This window comes from Marmota flaviventris, chromosome 16 (genome assembly GCF_047511675.1).
Source record: "Marmota flaviventris isolate mMarFla1 chromosome 16, mMarFla1.hap1, whole genome shotgun sequence".
Classification (NCBI taxonomy): Eukaryota; Metazoa; Chordata; class Mammalia; order Rodentia; family Sciuridae; genus Marmota; species Marmota flaviventris.
The window spans coordinates 20,277,178-20,296,329 of NC_092513.1; the positions used below are offsets into that span (position 1 = coordinate 20,277,178).

Consider the following 19,152-nt stretch of genomic DNA (forward strand, 5'->3'; position numbering starts at 1 on the left):
GGGCACAGGTGCCCACCGAAGTGCTCCGGATGTCATTTTTTCAAAATGCATAAAGCTATTTGTAACAGAAAAATAAAAGTGCTAGATACGTGATACGTATTTCCTAAAAAAGGTAACAAGTTTCTCCAGTAAGATTTTTTTCTGAATGATGAAAATATAATAGAAGGCTTATAAAATAAACAGACATCAAATCAATCACCAAAAAAAGAAAAAAAAATCACCCGAAATCTCACTAAATTGAAAGAATCCCCGTTCTTTGTACCTTGTGATTGGACTGTATGTTTTATTAACTTTTTTGCAACATTTTCAAGGGTATATTACATTTCATTATATAATCCTTCTGCTTTTGGACATTTTAAAAAGGTAATCTATAAGTAAAAGTATAAAGAAATCCTGTGTTCCCTTAAGTTATTTTTCTATATTTCAGGTATTCATTTCACATAGATTCCAACAATTAAACTTTTTCTTATAAAGGATATAAAATTTTAAAACTCTCAGGTCATACTGCAGAGGGTTTTGATTTTTTTTCCCTTCCAGCACACTTGGGTTGACTATTAGTATCATCAGCTGAACGTAATTCTCTATTTTACTTCATGCTCACCAGAATTGAACACATTTTAGCTCAAAAATCTGTCCTAATACCATTAAGAAAAAAAAAAGGTGTTATTATTGTTGAAGCTATTTGATTAGCAAGTAATAGTTCTGATTTTCCATATTATTTGTTCATATCCTTTGTACCTGTAATTGAATCTCAGTGATTTTTTTAGCAAATAATTATCTTAAGCTTTGATAAGTTTGTCTTCCAAGGAAAAAGCATAACTTTACCTACTTCAAAAGTTGAGGTTTTTTCCTTCAAATCCAAGGAAATCAGAACTGCAGAACAACTCCTGTTTTTTGGAATTTCTTGTGTATCTGGAAGAAAACGGGAATGGAAAAGAGGAGTGTTTCTACAAATTTAAGAGTTTGTGTACTGAAGTTCTCCAGAGAAACAAAGCTATAGGGGGAAAAATAGTATATAAATTGTATTATATTTATATTATTATATATTATATATTATAATCATATATTATAATTATATTGTATTATGTATTATATATTATTATTATACATTATATTATATAAATTATATATGGTATGTAATTATATATATATATATATGTATGGGGATATATAATTATATATTGTTAAATTGGCTTACATAATTGGAGGCTGGATGGTCCCACAATGGCCCTTTGCAGGCTGGAGAGCAGGAAGAACCAGTAGCTGCTCAGCTCAACAAGCTAGAGCCTCAGAACAAGAAGTACCAACAATGCAGCCCCCGCCTGAGGCTGAAGGCCTGGAGGCCCCTGGCTGGTCGCTGGTGCAAGTTCCTATTCTAAAGTTGAGAAATCTGGAGACTGATGGCCACAGGCATGGCAGCAGCAAAAAATGCACCTTCTCAAAAAGGGTCTGGTGTGCACACATGTGAGCTTCCCCCATCCCCATCTTGTCACCCAGACCCCAGCCTATTGGACAGTGCCATCCACGTTCAGGGCAGGTTTTCCCACTCAGTCTGCTGGTCCACACGCCAGTCATCACTAAAAACACCCTCGCAGAGCAACCAGAAGGTGCTTTACCAATTTTTTAGGCATCTTTCAATCCTGTCAAGTTGACAACCAAGATGAACTCTCCCAGGGCTGTCAGTACCGGAAGCTCAGAGCTGAGCCCCTGAGCTGCTATTTAGTACTGGAAGAGGTAATTTATTCAAAGATCTATTCCCTCAAGATGAAAATGAGTGTTAGTAGGGACTTTCTTGCGTCCTTTTATGGTGACTTAATCCTAACACAACATTGAATTGCTGAAATTATATCCCAAAACTTATTAATAGTTGTCATGTTTTCTATGCAGGGTGAAACAGGAGCCTCTTGGAAAGAGCCTCTTGCCTGCACTGAGACATTTCAAAAGATCTGAACTTCAACCAACCTTGACAATGGCCCAGCATGCAAGTATGATTACCATGATATGAAAGTATTTTCGGCAATACTTTCTGGAAATAGACCTTTTGTTTTTGTTTTTTTTAATTTTTTGTAGTTGTAGATGGACACCATGCCTTTATTTTATTTATTTATTTTTAGGTGGTGCTAAGGATCCAACCCAGTGCCTCACACATGCAAGGCAAGTGCTCTGCCACTGAACTACAGCCCCAGCTTGGGAAGTAGGGCTTTAATGTTAGTTTTGAATTCATGGTTCCTGGTGAAAAACTTCAAGTCCTGATAAAGGTGCTATGAGTCAGTTAATAAAAATCCTAAGTAAACTGTATCAGGTCTTTAGCTTCGCTGCAAATGTCTCCACCTTTTACCCTCGAGAGGGAGCAGAATTGCTGATCAAAGCAGGATCTGGTATCATTTCCTTCTGATGGCATTCTGTCTTCTCAGTCAAATGGCCAAGTTGTCTTAAGTTAGTCAATAAGAAGTAGTTAGACCAAGATTAAGTGGGATAGAAGACATGGCAAATCCAAAGGGAAAATAAAAAAGGAATATTTAAAGAAAATCAAAGACCGTTGTCAGAAACATTAACTCAGATGTGAAAACCAGAAAAACATGCCAAGGTACCTACAGAAAAGAGAAATGCAGAAGCATCCAGAACTGAAGCTAAATATAAAGAGCAGAGTCTAGGTGTGGTCCTGAAACAAAGTCAAGAGGGAGGGTTTAAGCCAGTTTCTCAGCTTTAGATGACTGTGTTCCTTTCATCTGGGAAGCTGTACACATTGTGTTAAAACAGCTGCATTCAGAAGTGCGTCTGGCAACTAGTTAATACTATGTGGGGTATTAGCTGTGATACACTCACAAAAATGTTGTAGCACTCAGGTGTGGTGGTGCAGGACGGTAATCCCAACTGTCAGGAGGCTGTGGCAGGAGCATCACTTGAATCTAGGAGTTCATGGTCAACATAGCAAGACCCATTTGAAAAGCAAATGTGAGTATCTTGCAATGTCATCAGGTGAAGAAAATATACCATAAAGTTTCAAAGTAGTATATGCCAAACCCTGGAAATTTGTGAGAAGAAAACAAGAAATGTGTATGAAGTGGCGCACACCTGTAATCCCAGCAGCTCAGGAGGCTGAGGCAGGAGGATCGTGAGTTCAAAGCCAGCCTCAGCAAAAGCAAGGTGCTAAGCAACTCAGTGAGACCCTGTTTCTAAATATAATACAAGATAGGTCTGGGGATGTGGCTTAGTGGTGAGTGCTCCTAAGTTTAATCCCTGGTACCAAAAAAAGAAAAGAAAAATATGTATGAAGTGATAGTAAATAAAGTCTGGAAGAATATTCCAGAAGAGTGAATACCACAAGCAGAGACTTAGGAGATTAGAAATGAAGTGTGCAAGGCAGCCAGTGAATTGAAATAACATCATGGGACTCGTGAGCAGAAGACTCTTGCTAGGGATTTTTAGAAGATCTCAAATGGATGATGCATAGGTAAGTTGGGGAAGGATGAATTGGTTTGAAGAAAAATTACAGGGAGTGGGGGATGGGGGAGGCAACCTCTCAGATCTCATCACACTGAAAATGTCCTTCTTTTTATCTAGAGTTGTCTACAGTGATACGTGGACATCACGCAGTGCACTCTTTCCTTGCCACCTTTCATCCTATGCTTTTAGTATCAACTGATTATCCTTAACTGAATTGATTATTTCAATGGGATTGTGAAATGATGATTTCCATTGTTTTCTTTCATGTTTGTTCTGAAAATAGTCTCTGTATAAGAAAATTATCTTTGGTCAGCTGGAGAGGAACTTCAGGTTCTCCTAAAAAGGTAGATTAAATATTTAATCTTTTCCATTTAATTACACAATTCTGGATTCAGGAATTGGGTAAATATTTGTTCACTGATAGAAAATGAATGCTTTCTTTCACCTTTGCTTTTACTATCACTGTGGACCTAGGGACTTTCATTGTTTTAATATCTGATAATCACGTAGAGTCATTACTCTCTTTGACACTCCCACTGTTCCCAATTCAGACAGCCAGCCTTCTCTCTTCTTGTGAAGTATCCCCACTGGGTTCTGAGAGCTTCCTTATTGAGTGCACAAGATGTCCAAGGTTCACTGTGTGTTTTTCCTGGAATCAGTCAATTCTCCAGAGCTCTGCCTTATCTCAAGGAGGAATGGTATCTAGAAACCAAGACCTGGGAGTCAGGTGCACTCATTGCTTCTACGGACCTTTTAATGGACAGATCCAAGAAATACGTATTTTTGAAGAATAATGTTGACACATAAATTTTAAATCAAACATCAGAAGGTTACCCTTAACATTTTCCATTTTATTTCTGAATCTTGCTGAGATGTTTGATTGAATTTCAATTATGTTTCTAATATTTTCATATATTAATTCGTAAGTATTCCTAGAAAAGTGTGATGGAGATGCAATTATTTTACTCAGATTACAAATGAAGAAACCAAAACACAGAGAGGTCAAATAACTAGCCAAAAGTCACACATAAATAGGAATTAAATCTTCAAATTCCATAATTTCATCCGAACTTCTAACAATATGCAGGAATTCTTCCAACAACATGCAGAAATAGAAACTAAACTAAAAGTACATAGGCAAGTACTTTCTCATTTATTTGAATTAAGAAAATTTAAATGATTTCTACTGACATGGTAGCTATAATATAATTAATGTATACTATAGGTATATGTATCTAATTACATAGTTGTCGTGCTAGACAGGCTATTAGTGCTTACATGCATACTAGGCATAATTGTTTAAAGCTAACTATTTTCAGTAGGCTGATTCCTTGATTCCCATTTGGACCACTGTTAGAGCCCAGGAATAAAAGGTGATTGATGCCACCTAAGAAAGAGGAATATTTAAAATAGTGAATTGGCCTGAATAGAAAGGAAGAGGACAGTAAGAGCTCTTGCATTATACCTGTTGTGGTTTAGAAGAGAGGTGTCCCCCCAAAAGTGTTATTGCAGGAATATTCAGAGGTAAGATGATTGAATTATGAGAGCTGTGACCTAATCAGCCTGTCCTAGTTTGAATGAACTGACTGGGTGGTACCGTAGGCAGGTGGGGTGTAGCTGGAGGAGGTGGGTCATGGGGGGTGTGCCCTGGAAAGATCCATCTTCCTTGTGGCCTGCCATCCCCCTTCCTGTTGCCATGAGGGGAGCAGCTTTCTTCAGCTGGGCTCTTCTCCCATCATGTGGTGCCTCAACTTAGGCATACAGCAATGGAGTCAGCTATCTATGGACTGAGACCTCTGAAATTGTGAGCCCCAAATAAACCTTTCCTCCTCTAAGTTGCTCATGTCAGGCATTTTGGTTACAGCAATGCAAAAGCTAACGAAAACTACCCCAAGAGACAATGGTGAGAAATGAATCATTGCAAGGAATTACTAAAAGATTCGCTTCTCAAAGATCTAATCCAAAACAGAGAAGGGTAGTTAAATGGGCAAGAGTCTGTTGACCCCGAGAACTCTCAGATCCTGTACATCTTGGAAGGAATCCAGTGGTTTCCATATGATCCAGAGTGTGCTGAGAGTGTAAAGTTGGAGAATTCTCTTATCCAAGGAGGAACACTAGAAGAAGGGCGCGGAGGGGGGGCGTTCCTGTTGGGGCCACAGTAAACCGCACTGGGAATAACAATTATCAATTGAGCAAAGAAGAGCACCAAACCAAAGCAAGGTTAGGACCATTGATGACTGAAGCAGTAAACACCAGTAAAACCCCTGAGATGAACCCACTTTCAGGGATCAGAAGATTAAGGATCTATTTTCATCCCTAGTGCTGCAGAATCATCATGGAGAGAGCAAGAAAGAGACAAAATCTGCAAATTTTCCAAGCAGGACTCAATCTTGAATGTTTAAATACAAAGAAATGATAGATATTTGAGGTGATACTTATATCAATTAACCTACTCTGATCACAGCAAATTGTGTACATGAATGCAAATAACACACTGTACCCCATAAATATACACAAGTATTATGTGCCAATTTTTTTTAACTTTAAAAGATGACCTCTTAAAAAAAAAGATGACCTCTTCCAAGTAACTTAAATGGGAGAAAACTTCCAAATAATGTTCATTAAGTATACTAAAGCTGAGAAGAAAAACACATAAAAGCACATAGTCTATTATTCTCTGGTCTTTGGGGAACTAACTGAAATGGGGGGGGGGATACTGGGGCAAAGAGTGGATCATAAATTGACCATCTGGTGAAAAGAACGTGATGAAAAGCATAAATATGAGTCAAGTACATGAAAGTGCTTTATAATTGTATCTGGTATGTGACATTTGAACAATAATTACTGTTGTCTCTCCCAACACCACCATAGCTCCTCTTCTAAAGAATAAGAGTGACTCAAAGGCTTTATTATGTCATTAGAAAGGATGAATTCCAAACTTATGAAAACTTTGAGCATTCAAAAGGTAAATCAAGTCTATTTTTAAAATATGTAACATAAGTCTTGCGAAAAAAAGATTTTAAAATTTGAATGATACAACGTAAACAAAAAAAAACAGGCTAAATTATTTTATTAATGATAACATTTAAAATGTCTAATAGTCTTTTCTTGAAGAATCATGCCTTAAAAATTATCTTTCATTTTATAGATGTTTATTGGGGTCTACTACGTGCTGAATGGATAAAATAATAAATAATTTGGCAGTTCTATTCTCAAGAATCCTATATTGTACAAGTTAGTTATCATTTCTTCACTTATTTCATGTCTATTTCTTAAGCATCAAGTATGTAATCGACTAAGGAAATCTTGTCATACCTTATAAAATAACTGTACACCATTACTTTCCTGTGTGCACATATGATTACATGACCAATGTAATTCTACATCATGTAAACTAGAACAATGAGAAGTTACACTCTGTATATGTGTAATATGTACATATATATTCTATTGTCATGTATAACTAACAACAAGTAAAATAAAGAGAGAGAAATAAAATAGGTGTATTTACATTTGTATTTATTGACAAATGAATGCATTTCAAATTATTTATCATTCTTGTGACTAGCAGAACTGTGAAAGGATTAGAAAATGGTAATTCCAAGTAAGAAATGAACTATCTAGTCACTGATATTTTAAATATCTCAAAAAATATTCTTAATCAAAACATTAAGAAAGGAAGAGAAAGCCAATGTGTAATTATTAAAAATTCAAATTAAGTAGTTATAAAATGTCATTACTTTTAAGCATATATAAGAAAATATTCCCTTAGGTCCAATGGTAAAAAAACAAGTACTTTAAGATTTTCAGAGAAACTTTAAATTTAAGATTTGTCTTAAACATATTTCATTGCTATTTGGTAAATGAAACATTCCCCTATTGATCTCATGTTCCTTTGGCTAAATAAGTTTTTATACATAGAGTTTTTAGGTGTTTTTTTTTTTCCTTCTGGTACCAGGGGTTGAACATAGGGATGCTTTACCATTGAGCCATATCTTCAACCTTTTTTATATTTCATTTTGAGACAGGGTCTTGCTAAGTTGCTTTGGGCCTCACTAAATTGCTGAAGATGATTTGGAGCTTACCTAGATCTATAATTCTATAATTCTCTTTCTTGCCTGCTTGGAACACAGTTCTGATTTTAACATTTTTAATTTTAATGTACACCACTCTAACTAATGTCATTATTAGACTATGACCTTCTAATCTTTAATTCTCAAACTCCCTGAATATTATAAATATCAATACAGTTTTTTTAAGTACAGATTACTAGTTACAATCTAAGATCCTGATTTAGAAAGTCTGCATCATCATCAGTTCTAATTCAAACCTTCCAAAGTCATTAAGAATTAAATATTAACACTCTAAATTAATGAATTTATTAGTTAATGTGCATTTTCTTTTCTTCTGGTATACCTTTTCAGTGCTGTAGTGCCCAGCCGTGACTCAAGAAATGTCAATTGAGTGACTTACAATATTGCAGAAAGTAATTTAAAATACAAATTTAAAAACCCAAATGCACTTTTAGTAATATTAGTCCAAAAAAAGAATATGATTGATTAAAAGCAAGTTACAATATAAACAGAAACTGAAAAAAACATAACAAAATTCACCCTAGAAGAAATAATTGTTATAAATTCTAACATTTTTCTGTATAAATTTGTTTAAATCCCCTGCATATGAAATCCCTGTTCATTATGCATGTAATTTGTGTACACAGAAATGTAACGTTCTGAACTGAAACCAATATATATTAAAATCCAAATGGCTAATTTTAGTATAACATTTTATATAAAATCTCATGATGATTTCTAGCAAACAAATGGTCACTTTTTTATATAAAGCTATATATTATTTGGAACTAGAGAACCAAGATCAGATTCTTATAGCTTAACTGCTATTATTCTAAAACAGTTTTAATAATTTTATAAATCCTTATTGTTGATTTCATAAAAATTGGGGTAATTATTCCATTATCCACGGTCCATGGTGGCATCATGGTAACTTAGTAATGGCAATGATACAGATTCAGCTCCTGTAGAAGAAGTAGTCCAATATAAATTCTCAGGAAAGTCAACGTGGGGAATAATTTTAGGCTAATTTGTAGTTGTAATGACTAAAGGTTAATGAGATAGAAGAGATTGTTCTGGTGACTGATAGTAACTTAGTTAAGGTTAAAATGTTAATGGCGGCATTTGTGATTCCTGGTGAGGGTAATCAACACTTATTGTAGAGTAAGTAGAAGTTCCTGTAGTTGTAGGTTAAGTGGATGTGGTAGTAGCTGTACTTTCACTTGAAGCACAGGTAGCCATGGGTTTCGTTGAAAAGATGGTGGAGGTGAGGATCTGGCTGTCAGCTAAGCATCAGTTGCACTAGCATTTGGTGCTATGAAGTCACAACAGCAAGTCTGATAAAGTGGCACCAGCTGTTGTTCAACTTCAAGGGGTAGGAGTAGCTGCTGTGGTTGTGAGCTAGGTTGTCGGGTAGAGAGGGTAGATTCCATTGAAGTGATGGTTGTGGCTCTTCAAATAATAGCTATGGAGGAGCCACCGTACCCATGGATTCTGTGGCAGTGGTGATATATCTGGTTCTACTTGAAGTTGTGGTGAGGGGTGCTGTGGTTAAAGGCTGAGTTGAAGAACTGGTTGTGACCATTGTGGTTGTAGATTCTTTTGAAGTGGTGATAGTTGAAGGTTCAGTTGAAGTGGTGGTCACTGTAGGTTGGGAAGTAGTAGAGGCTGTTCCAGATTCCCTATCTACCACCCCTCCACTGTTTGTGGGTAGCTGGATAACAACGGAGGAATTACTTCCTCGATTATTCACCAGGCATATTACGAGGACTCCAATTGCTGTTGTTATCGCACAGGCTAAGAGGCAGGCCAGGAAAACTTTCCACAGAGACCAGTCACTGCCGCTATTTCCTTTCACCTAAGAAGAGTGTGAATCAAAATATCACTTATAAAGACAAAAATGTTTGCAATGGGTCATCCTTTTTGTGTTACTTACAACTTACAATGTATTGTATTGACTTTGTTTAAATCACTATATGACTCTGGAGTTTAGACTTTAAAAACATCCAGATGTTCATCCAGGTGGAAGAAACGTCATGCTTTCCCGGACATTAGAAAAAAGGCAAATCTGCCAATATCTCTTCTGTTATTCTATTTTCCTTTTTTGTTTGTTTGTTTTATTTTAATAGACCTTATGTATTAGGGCTATTTTAGATCCAGGGGAAAACAGAGCCAAGTGTATATAGATAATCTACACACACCCTTCCCCTGCAGGTACATAACTTCCCCCATTATGGATATCCTGCACCGTGGTTCATTTGTTATATGTGATGAATCCACATTGGCAACTAATTATCACCCAGAGTCCATAGTTTATGCTAAGATTCACTCTTGGTATGGAACACTTTATGGATTTGGAAAAATATAAATGTATAACACGTCATGACATATATCCAACATTATACAAAGTAGTTTCGCTGCCTTAAAAATCACCCATGCTCTACTTATTCCTTCCTCCTCCATCACTGTCCGTTGACTTTTCATGTGGGCAGACAAATATTTTTAAATATTTTTAAATGGTAAATTCTCTTTCACACACTTGATCCTCCACTCAATGCCAAACCCTGCTCCACTTCCAATATCTATCACTTCCTCAAGAATTTTGTCTCCTAACCACCATGTCCTCTCTCTCCAGCTTGTTCACCCAGCCATTCCATGATGACCTTTCTTTAGTTTGATTAAAAAAAAAAAAAAAAAAAAAAAACCTTTGGTTCAGTGGTTAGTACTTCACTACATCTTTCCTTGTCCACATTTTGTTCCATTATTTAATAGCACTCTTGGTGATTCCCTGAAGTCTCTTGTATTTCCCTCTTTTCATTTCCGCTGGCTGGCAAATAAATGATGATTTACTTTCTCTGGACTTTGGAGCAGTCACACTGTTGTGAAAAGCCAAGCACCTGGGCAGATCCCCTCCTCGAGAGGATTTTTTGCATTGCTCTGACACCCCCTTACAGATCTTGGATCAAGATACTCCCTCAAATCTCAAGTACGTCCTCAGTCTTCTCACTCTTCAAACCTGTAACCTCCACCCATCGTTCCTCGTGCACAAATCATCCTTCCCCATTCCAATCAAATGGCTTTCCTCTTCCCTCCTTCCTACTTCATTGGAAAACTTGAACCCATCAAATGAAAACTCCACCAACTACCAAACCTGCAAACCTAAGCTACCTGGACTTCACCTCTTTCTTGGTTGACAGAAGAGCTATCCTCTACCATCTGAAGCTGGTGCTCCAACCTGTCTTTTGGGTTCCATCCCCTGTGCCCTTCCCAGCAGATTTTCTCTTTTGATTACCCTGGATAGAATTTCTTCACCACTTTCCACATTTAATCACACTCCAAACAAACTACCAAAGAAACAAAAGCTACTTTACAGGAAAAAAAGAAAAAGAAAAAAACTCCTTTGATTCCAAATCACCCTCCAACAACCCTTTCTCTTTCTCTGAAAAACAAAATTTCCTGAGAGTCATTTGAATGCAGTGTCTCCATTTGCACACTTTTCAGCCCAATCCGGTTGGGCTTCTGCTCCCATCAGGCCACTGAAATAGTCACCAATTATATTCATCCACTAAAGCCTAAATGCCCGTGTAAGCGCTCTTCTTACTGAAGTCCTCCACCGTGTTTGCCCCTGGACACCATCCCTTCTCCTCTGTTTTACAACATGTCTTTCTTTTTGCTTCTGAGACACTCCATTCTCTTTCATGTCTTCCAAACTCCCCAGAATCATCGGTTCCTTTGGGGGGCTCATTACCCACTTTCAGCCTTTGGTGAAGGCGATCCCCCACTCACTGTCTTGACAGGGTCACAGTGAGAAAAAGTGCTGGCCAAGCCGCTCTCCTACTGTCTTGACAGGGTCACAGTGAGGATGAATGCTGGCAAAGCCACACTGGTTGGTGGGAAACCGAAACCATGAGACCCTTTTTTACGTAATTGGGACTTTGCATTTTCATGCTTATGTTTCTGACAGGAGGCATGAGTATGTTAAATGCCAAACAAATTAAATTTCAGATGGCTAGAACATAACAGGTAGTTCATGCCTTGGAGGCTGTTCTACTACCCCTCAGCATATCAAGGACAAAGTAGAAGGCTGTTCTTCTATCTCAGTATATTGTGGAAAAATCTGATAATGGACAACAATCATCCTTTGAAAGGTCATGAGAATTTTAGGCACCACATTGATTATATCAACTAGAACCCAAGCCCATATTTCCGGCCTCTTAGAAAATCTAATCATTATGCTTATTTTACAAAGTTCACCACATGCAGTCTCATTTTTGATTAAGGAAAGTTATATTATACACTTAGGAAAGTTAAAACATATAAAGATATATTCTTCTCTTTTTATAAACCCTTTCTTACTTTACATAGGGATATATGATGAGCATAGTTAATATTGGTGGAAAGTGGATTGATGTTTAGAACTTACTTTCTATTGAGAAAGATTATAAAGATATGAGAACTAGTGCACCTTGACTGAGGAACAAAGAAACTCTTTGAGAAAGCAGCTCAACCAGTTTTATGAGAATAAATTTAGGAATTAATTAAAATAGCTTTATAAGACACAGTTTTAGAAGAATGTTAGAAATATTATTTTATTTAGATTCTTAAGTTTAGAAATTCTTAAGTTTTTAGTTGTATAGGTTTCTGATATGTTTTAAGAATGATTTATAAACTTTAGGATGTTTTAAATATAAGATTTAAAGGGACTTTTTTAGATGGGAATTTTAGATTAGAAATAAAGTACAAGTTAGGAGACTTAGAGTCTGGTTACGTAGTTTGGCATTAGTTAATAAGAAAATAGCATATCTTGGGGAAAATAGTAAATCTTGGGAAAATCTGAAAAATGTAAATTAGTGACATATTTTATTAATGATTCTGTACTTTTAATAATTACATAACTGAAGGTCATATCCTGGAAAAATGTAAATTAATGTTACATTTTTTGTACCCCCAATCATGGTTAAGGAAATGTCATGTCTTGGCAAAGTTTTAAATTATATAATCAATGACGTATTCTGAATCTCTAATGATGAGAAAAATTGTAATAAACGATGACCCAGAGAAAGCTGCATTAGCTCTCTCTCTGGAGATTGCTCCAACGGAATGACTCCTGTTTCATACGACGCCACTCATCCTTCAGGACTCCCTGAACCCTGCTAGGGCAGGACCCCGGCAAGCCTTATTGTTGACATTCTCAGGCTGTCATCTCTTTGCACTCTTGTTTTGAGATCAGCCTCTTTTTTCTGTAAATATCTTCAGCTTGCGAAAGGCACGGCGGCACCAAGACAGCAGGAGCAGGATGAGGGCCAGGTGTGCTGATCACCAAGGCCAAGGTAGCCCTGTGACAAATAGCATCTTACTGATGCTAACTAAAGACAGACACTGAGGGCTTAAGAAAAGGAAGTGGGACAAGGCTTATGTACATCAGGTAGGAGCCTCTAACACTGCCTTAAACACACTTGAGGACTTTCATGAAGTAAATTGCACACAAACAATGGAAAACCCAACCTCCTCTCCTGTTTTGGCACCTTGAAAACAAGACCTAGGTGGATTCTGGAAGTCTCTTGAATCTCCTTGGGCAAGTTTCCCCTCGTGACTTAATGATGGAAGACACCTGCATCAGTCATTTTTATCTCTGGCTCACATCAGATTCATCTGAGAAGTTTTTAAAAACTATGACTTCATGGCGCCCACCCCCAGCTTCTTATTTAATTGGTCTACAATGCAGCTGAAGCACTTGCATGTCTTAAACAGTTTCCAGGTGATTCTATCATGCAGTTAGCATTAAGAACCAGTAGACCATTGTTATCTTTCAATTCTATGATTAATATGACTTAATAACCTCTACAAACATAAAAGAAGCATTTTATAACTACATCCTATTGACTTCATTCATTCTTTCACATTGCCCTAGAAGCAATATAAAGAGTTGATAGTTTTAATCCAGGATCAAGAAAGACGACTCAAACTCTTCTGAGCCTCTACAGCAAGATTAAGCAGGGATAAGTAGAAATTTCACAGAACCCAACCAAATGGTCTAATGAAATCAATAATTTATAGTTAAGGTCAAGTTGCTATACAAAAGCTAAAGCCAGTCATGAGGAAAAGTTAGTTCTGTCAACCAGATGTGAGGTTAGGAACCAAGAAGAGCTCAGCCTAGACTCCAAAGCTGGTGCAGAAGCTTCAGAGAAGATAGACTTCTATGTCAAGATCATCATATAAGGTCACATGAAAGTTAAATAAGATTCCATACACAGGTTCAGAAGTTGCAACTGTCTAAGAAAATAAGGTAATCACCAACAGAGTCAGATCCATAAGCTTTAAATAGGAGAGTTTTCTATGAAAGTGTGATTAGTGACTTAAACCTTAGAGGACCAATATGTATGTTCCCCTACCACTTCCCAACCATGCATTTGTACCTTACATGTATTTCTTTGACTTTCTTTCATATATGCTTTCTATCTATTGTAATTTAATTCCAAACTAGAACATTAGCTCTTTGAAAACAGGGACTTACCATAAATTGCCTTAACGTTACCTGTAATTATACTAAACATTAACATGAATGTAGACAATTAATTAATTGACTCCATTTCCTAGGAAAGAGCAGATCAAGTACATTGCTACATACAGCACATTCCAAACTGAGAACAAGCTCCAACATTACCTGTATAGTGGATAATTCTGGGTGTGGGCATTGTGAATGAGCAGTGATTCCTGGGCTCACCCACACCCCAGATAAGCTGGAGGAGCCATCAGCGGTTACGTCATTAGAAGGTGGACACAAGGATGTGGAACTATGAGCCTGTTGGTCATTTGGACACGTGCTTGGCTACAAAGATGAAGCATAAGTCAATAAGAAGCCATGGTATTGAATTTCTAAAATTGAACTCTTCTCCCAAAAGTAAACAAATGTGACTTTTTAAAAGAATAAATGTTTTCTTAACCTCTGAGAATTAAGAACTCCAGATGGATTATTACATATTACATTTTGACTAATTTTTCTAAGTTACCAATGTTTCAGTCGAGGAACGCACAGCATCCCCTCTTCCTCACCACCCTTCAGGAATGCAGTAAATATCCTCATGGTGCAAACCGTTGTGGGTGGGCATCTAGATTGCTCTATAAGCTATAGGATGGGTGAGCTGAAAAAGTCTTTGCAGCTTTTCAGGTACTACCTGCTCAGGTCCTCTGGAAAAGGAATATTGAAGAAAAAGGAGTTGAAGTGATTTATCATCGTGACACAAGCACTAGAGCCCAGACCTGCCAGTGTTAAGGCCACACTGAACCATATATATATATATATATATGTCCAATGGAGCTTGTGATCCATGATAATGACAAGACACTTGTCCAGGTCGTGATATATCTTCACTGGGCTCCTCCTGGGCATAAAACAGATAAAAAAGACTTCACAACAACCAAATCTCTACTCACAAGGAACTTATTTGCTAACAAACAGGAAATAAAAAGAAATTGTGTATAATTAACAAAAGCATAACTATAAAATGATGTAGAGAGGAAAGGATGAATAAGGGTTGACCATGAGTGAGTTTGGTGGGGAAGATATTGGGAAGAGAAGGGTTAAAATAGGGAAGAACAAAGTGAAAACGAGAGCAGGTCTGTGCATCTTGGACAAAAGTGTCATTACATCTCCCAAACGATGCAGAATTGCCTGGGCCTTTTCCTCTCCTAAGATGATAACATTCACTTTCTAACTGTGAATCAAAGGCATCTTTGCCACTCTTTGCTCCTCTTCAAAAGATTAACCACTTGTAAAACTGCTGGGATGATTAATAAGTCAATAATTACAAAATGACAAAAGCAATTTGGGGTACACAGTGCTATCATTATTGTCCTTAGCAGCATTAGAACATTTATTACTATTGCTACAACCACAAGTAGATTTTGATCATGATTCAGTAACCCGTTACTAAGTAGCTAGAGAAATTGTAGGTCAACCAACCAATGAGTTCCATTAAAACTGTCAAACTGAAAACACACACACACTCACACACTAAAACAATCAAACTAGAATTGTATATAGTCATTGATTCATCAGTAACTACCATTAAAAATACAAAGAATATAATTGTCATTAAGTATAAATAAGATGTAATACTGTTGGCAAGAAAAAATTAGCTAAGTTAATTTTTTCTGTAAGTGTTATGTCAATGAAATAAATAATAGCTCTGTCTTTTAATGAAGAAAATTAAACAAAACCCACCTGTTGCTCACTAAGCACATTTGAAGAAAGTTGAACACACCTATATTAACAACCTTACTCATTTTCCTACAGGCTGATTCTGATTCATTAGTTATATTTAGTTTGCCTATGATTAGTGAACTTGGACATTTCAATGCACTTTGTAAACAAACTAAAACTCAAATCACCAGGCTAGTTTTCCAGAATTTTCTGGCCCTGTCAGAATCCCAGCCCTTTCAAAGAAGGAAAGCAGTGGGTGGGTCTACACCAAGGGTGATGATCCTGTGATCTGGGCCCAGCTTTGGAGTGACAGTGCAGCCTGGGTGATGATCTCATTCTATGGAGTTGCTCTGGTTCTTAGTATAGGTGGAGTCTCTTAACAAAATTGCTCCATGTGGAGAGCTCTGGATAATGTATAACAGGAAAATCACAATTAGCTAATGATAGCCATAGGCAACTGAAATGCATTCACTGTATTTACCAAAGGAAATTTAGTAAGCTATTTTTCCCCCTAATTTTGTAAGGATTAAGATCTCATGTAGGCCTCGCAGAAAACCAAAACACCAAAATTTATGTTGTTTGTTTGTAACCTTCCAATAACTTTCAAATCTCATTATGGAATTTGGTCTTAAGATAAAAATGTATAGCTCTCTCTAGGTATCTATAATAAAGTGAAACAGGCAGTCAGCTATCCAGATGTACTGTAAAAATGGTTTGAGATAATATTTGTAAACAACTTCAAGTTTGCTGTTTTCTAGAGAAATTACCGAGATGATGAACCCCCTCTGAGTATCTGGCATCTTGAAGATTCAGAGAGTGTCCAATTCAGAAGTGAAAGAGAACATCCACAGGAGGGTCCCTTGCTTAATGATCCAAAAAAGATGGACTCTGCTCTTGTGCTGAACCAGGAGTCCCCCGCCATGCTCTTTCATTCAACTGTCACTTGGTGGGACACTGGACTCCCTTCCTGGTTTATCTCAGGACAGTGCAGACTGGCTGCCACAGCTCCACATAGCAAAGGCCAAGTATTTCTTTACATAATTTTCACATATTCTTTGGGCAATGAAATGTTAACTTCTCGTTTTTAAAATGAGGAGTTAAACTTCCAAAACTATGCTCTTCCTTTAACTGACATGAAGGATTACTTAGTCAGTCATAACCAGATAAATACAAGCACTTGTGAAGAATATACAATGAAGGCTTAATTCTTGGTATTAAAGCATTTTAAAAAATAAAGAAAGAACATAGAAGACTGGGGATGTAGCTCAGGGACAGAATACTTGCCTAAAAAAAATGTAGATCGTATTTTTCCATGAAGCAGGTATTTTTAAATATTTTATTTTATATTTTTAGTTGTAGTTGAACACAATACCTTTATTTCATCTATTTACTTTAATGTGGCCCTGAGGATCGAACCCAGAGCCTCACACATGTTAGACAAGCGCTTTACCACTGATCCACAACCCCAGCCCAGAAGCAGGTATTTTTAGCCGATTTATTTCTTGGGCCTAAAGGCTATATCTAGGATTAACATCTGGTTTTCCAGTCTATGTAGAAATATGCATTCTGACAGGTCCAGGAATCATATATAAAAATCTAAGCATCAAATTGAAAAAAATATATATAACTTAACAAACAATAACATCTTTGGGTTTTATGTTCATATGATAGTGAATGCAGAAAGTTGAATGGGTTTAGTTGTATATCACACAGGCATAGAAACATCCCTAATATTTTACATCTATAAAGATTTCAAATACTGTCAAAATATAATATAGAAAAAGTATATCAGGAAAATTGGAGCAGAAAATCTTTCCAAGTCCACTCTTCCTCTTGGAAAAGAATATAAAACTATGACCTTGCCAATATAGTAATAAAGAGACTAAATAGCTTGTAAATGCTGAAAATGATACTATAATATTGGCCAAATATCAAAATGAAGCAAAAATACTCACCGGCTGATTTCCAGAGAGTTCAACATTCACTACATATTTTCCTTGTTTTCTGTCCATTCTTGAGCTGCCAGTATCAAAAGCCAAACTGCAAGAAGATTTTTTTCAATTTGTTCGTTGCCCTTTATATCTGCAACGATGAGAAATCATAGAAAAAAAAAAAAACTTGTGGGAAATCACTATGATGCATCCATAACAGGTGTGGATTAAACTACATAATACATAGTTAAACAACAAAACAGGATCCACCTCAGAGGAGGAAATGACACAAGATCAATACTCACTCTGAGAGCTATTGCAGCTACCTCCAAACAAGCCTCCTGACAGAAAGAAATATGGTCTTGCATAATTCCTCCTTCTCTCCTAGCTAGCCCTTTCCCATACCTGCCTTCTGTTCTAGAACTGACGCAAATCGGGGAAAAGATCTGAGAGAGAAGTTTGCCAATGTTCTCTCCACTGAGGCACAAATGCCTCCATTTCCCTGGTTGGCACCATCTCTTAGGCACCGAATCCTTAGGGATGCTTCACCATTTCATTTCCTCTGTTCGTCTCTGGAAATCCACTGGGTCAGTTGCTCAGGTAGCTCATACACATTAAAAAATATTAGAATCAATTTTCTGGGCCATAATGGCAAAGGAGTGATGAATAGTGAAATGCTTTAGGAAAAGAGTTTTTCTTTTTTTTTTTTTTTAATCAAGAAGTCTGCTTTGACTTACGTTGAAAACAGGATGAACTCTTCTATTGATTTGTTCACCCAACCAGTGAGAATACCGAGTTCCTATAATGTACCAGGTATTTTCCTCCTGCAAAAATTTTAGCAGCAAACAAAACAGATCGTACTCTTACCCTTTTCATATGACACTTCTGGATGCTGAATTTCTTTTTTCAAAAGTTTGACCTGTCGAAATGTCCCTGTGCATATATTCAACACCTTCAGCTTAAGGCATTTTACAGGTTCAACCAAAGCCAACAGCCTTAAGTCCTGGAGCTTAGAGAACATGGGAAAACTGAAGCTGGGAAGGGATTTGTTCCAAAGAGCAGTTAAAGCCAGGGTAGTTTGCTCACTGTTGGATGAACCTTGAGGATATGATACTAAGTGAAGTAAAGCAGCCACAGAAAGACAAACACTGCCGGATCCCATTTATATGCGGTATCTCGAGCAGACAAATTCATAGAGAGGGAAAACAGAATGGCGGTTGCCGGAGCCTAAAAGAAGAATTAGTATTTAATGGGCATAAAAGATGAAAAATACCAGAGATGGAAGAGGGTGATGGCTGCACAACTTCAGGGATGTATTGAACACCATTTAACTTTACACTTAAAAACGGTTCAGATGGTAAATTTTATGATACGTGTATTTTACTATAATAAAAAAATTGCAAAGAAAAACAAACACATGATAGAGTTACCCAAGTTGAAACAAAGCCAGTTTGTACGGCCAGAGGGACAAGGGAACATGACTTTCAAATAAGAAAACCAA

At 36.9% G+C, this 19,152-nt stretch overlaps 1 protein-coding gene across 1 annotated transcript; it reads right to left on the bottom strand.

Annotated features, from left to right (window-relative positions):
- Window positions 1–8,982: 8,982 nt before the first annotated feature.
- Dynap (dynactin associated protein) lies at window positions 8,983–17,732 on the bottom strand. Its single transcript, XM_034636312.2, has 3 exons — window positions 17,676–17,732; window positions 14,182–14,346; window positions 8,983–9,375 (listed from the first exon to the last, which is right to left on the bottom strand). The coding sequence occupies exons 1-3, from the start codon at window positions 17,730–17,732 to the stop codon at window positions 8,983–8,985; spliced, it is 615 nt and encodes a 204-aa protein (XP_034492203.2).
- Between the last annotated feature and the right edge of the window lie 1,420 nt (window positions 17,733–19,152).

What these genes read in the sequence shown, in the direction of transcription:
- Dynap (XM_034636312.2), bottom strand. Translation starts at nt 17,732, where the DNA reads ATGGACAGAAAACAAGGAAAATATGTAGTGAATGTTGAACTCTCTGGA. An exon ending in AACTCTCTGGAAATCAGCCG is followed by an intron (nt 14,347 to 17,675) that starts GTGAGTATTTTT and finishes TCATCTTTGTAG; the next exon opens with CCAAGCACGTGTCCAAATGA. An exon ending in CAGAATTATCCACTATACAG is followed by an intron (nt 9,376 to 14,181) that starts GTAATGTTGGAG and finishes CACTCTTCTTAG; the next exon opens with GTGAAAGGAAATAGCGGCAG.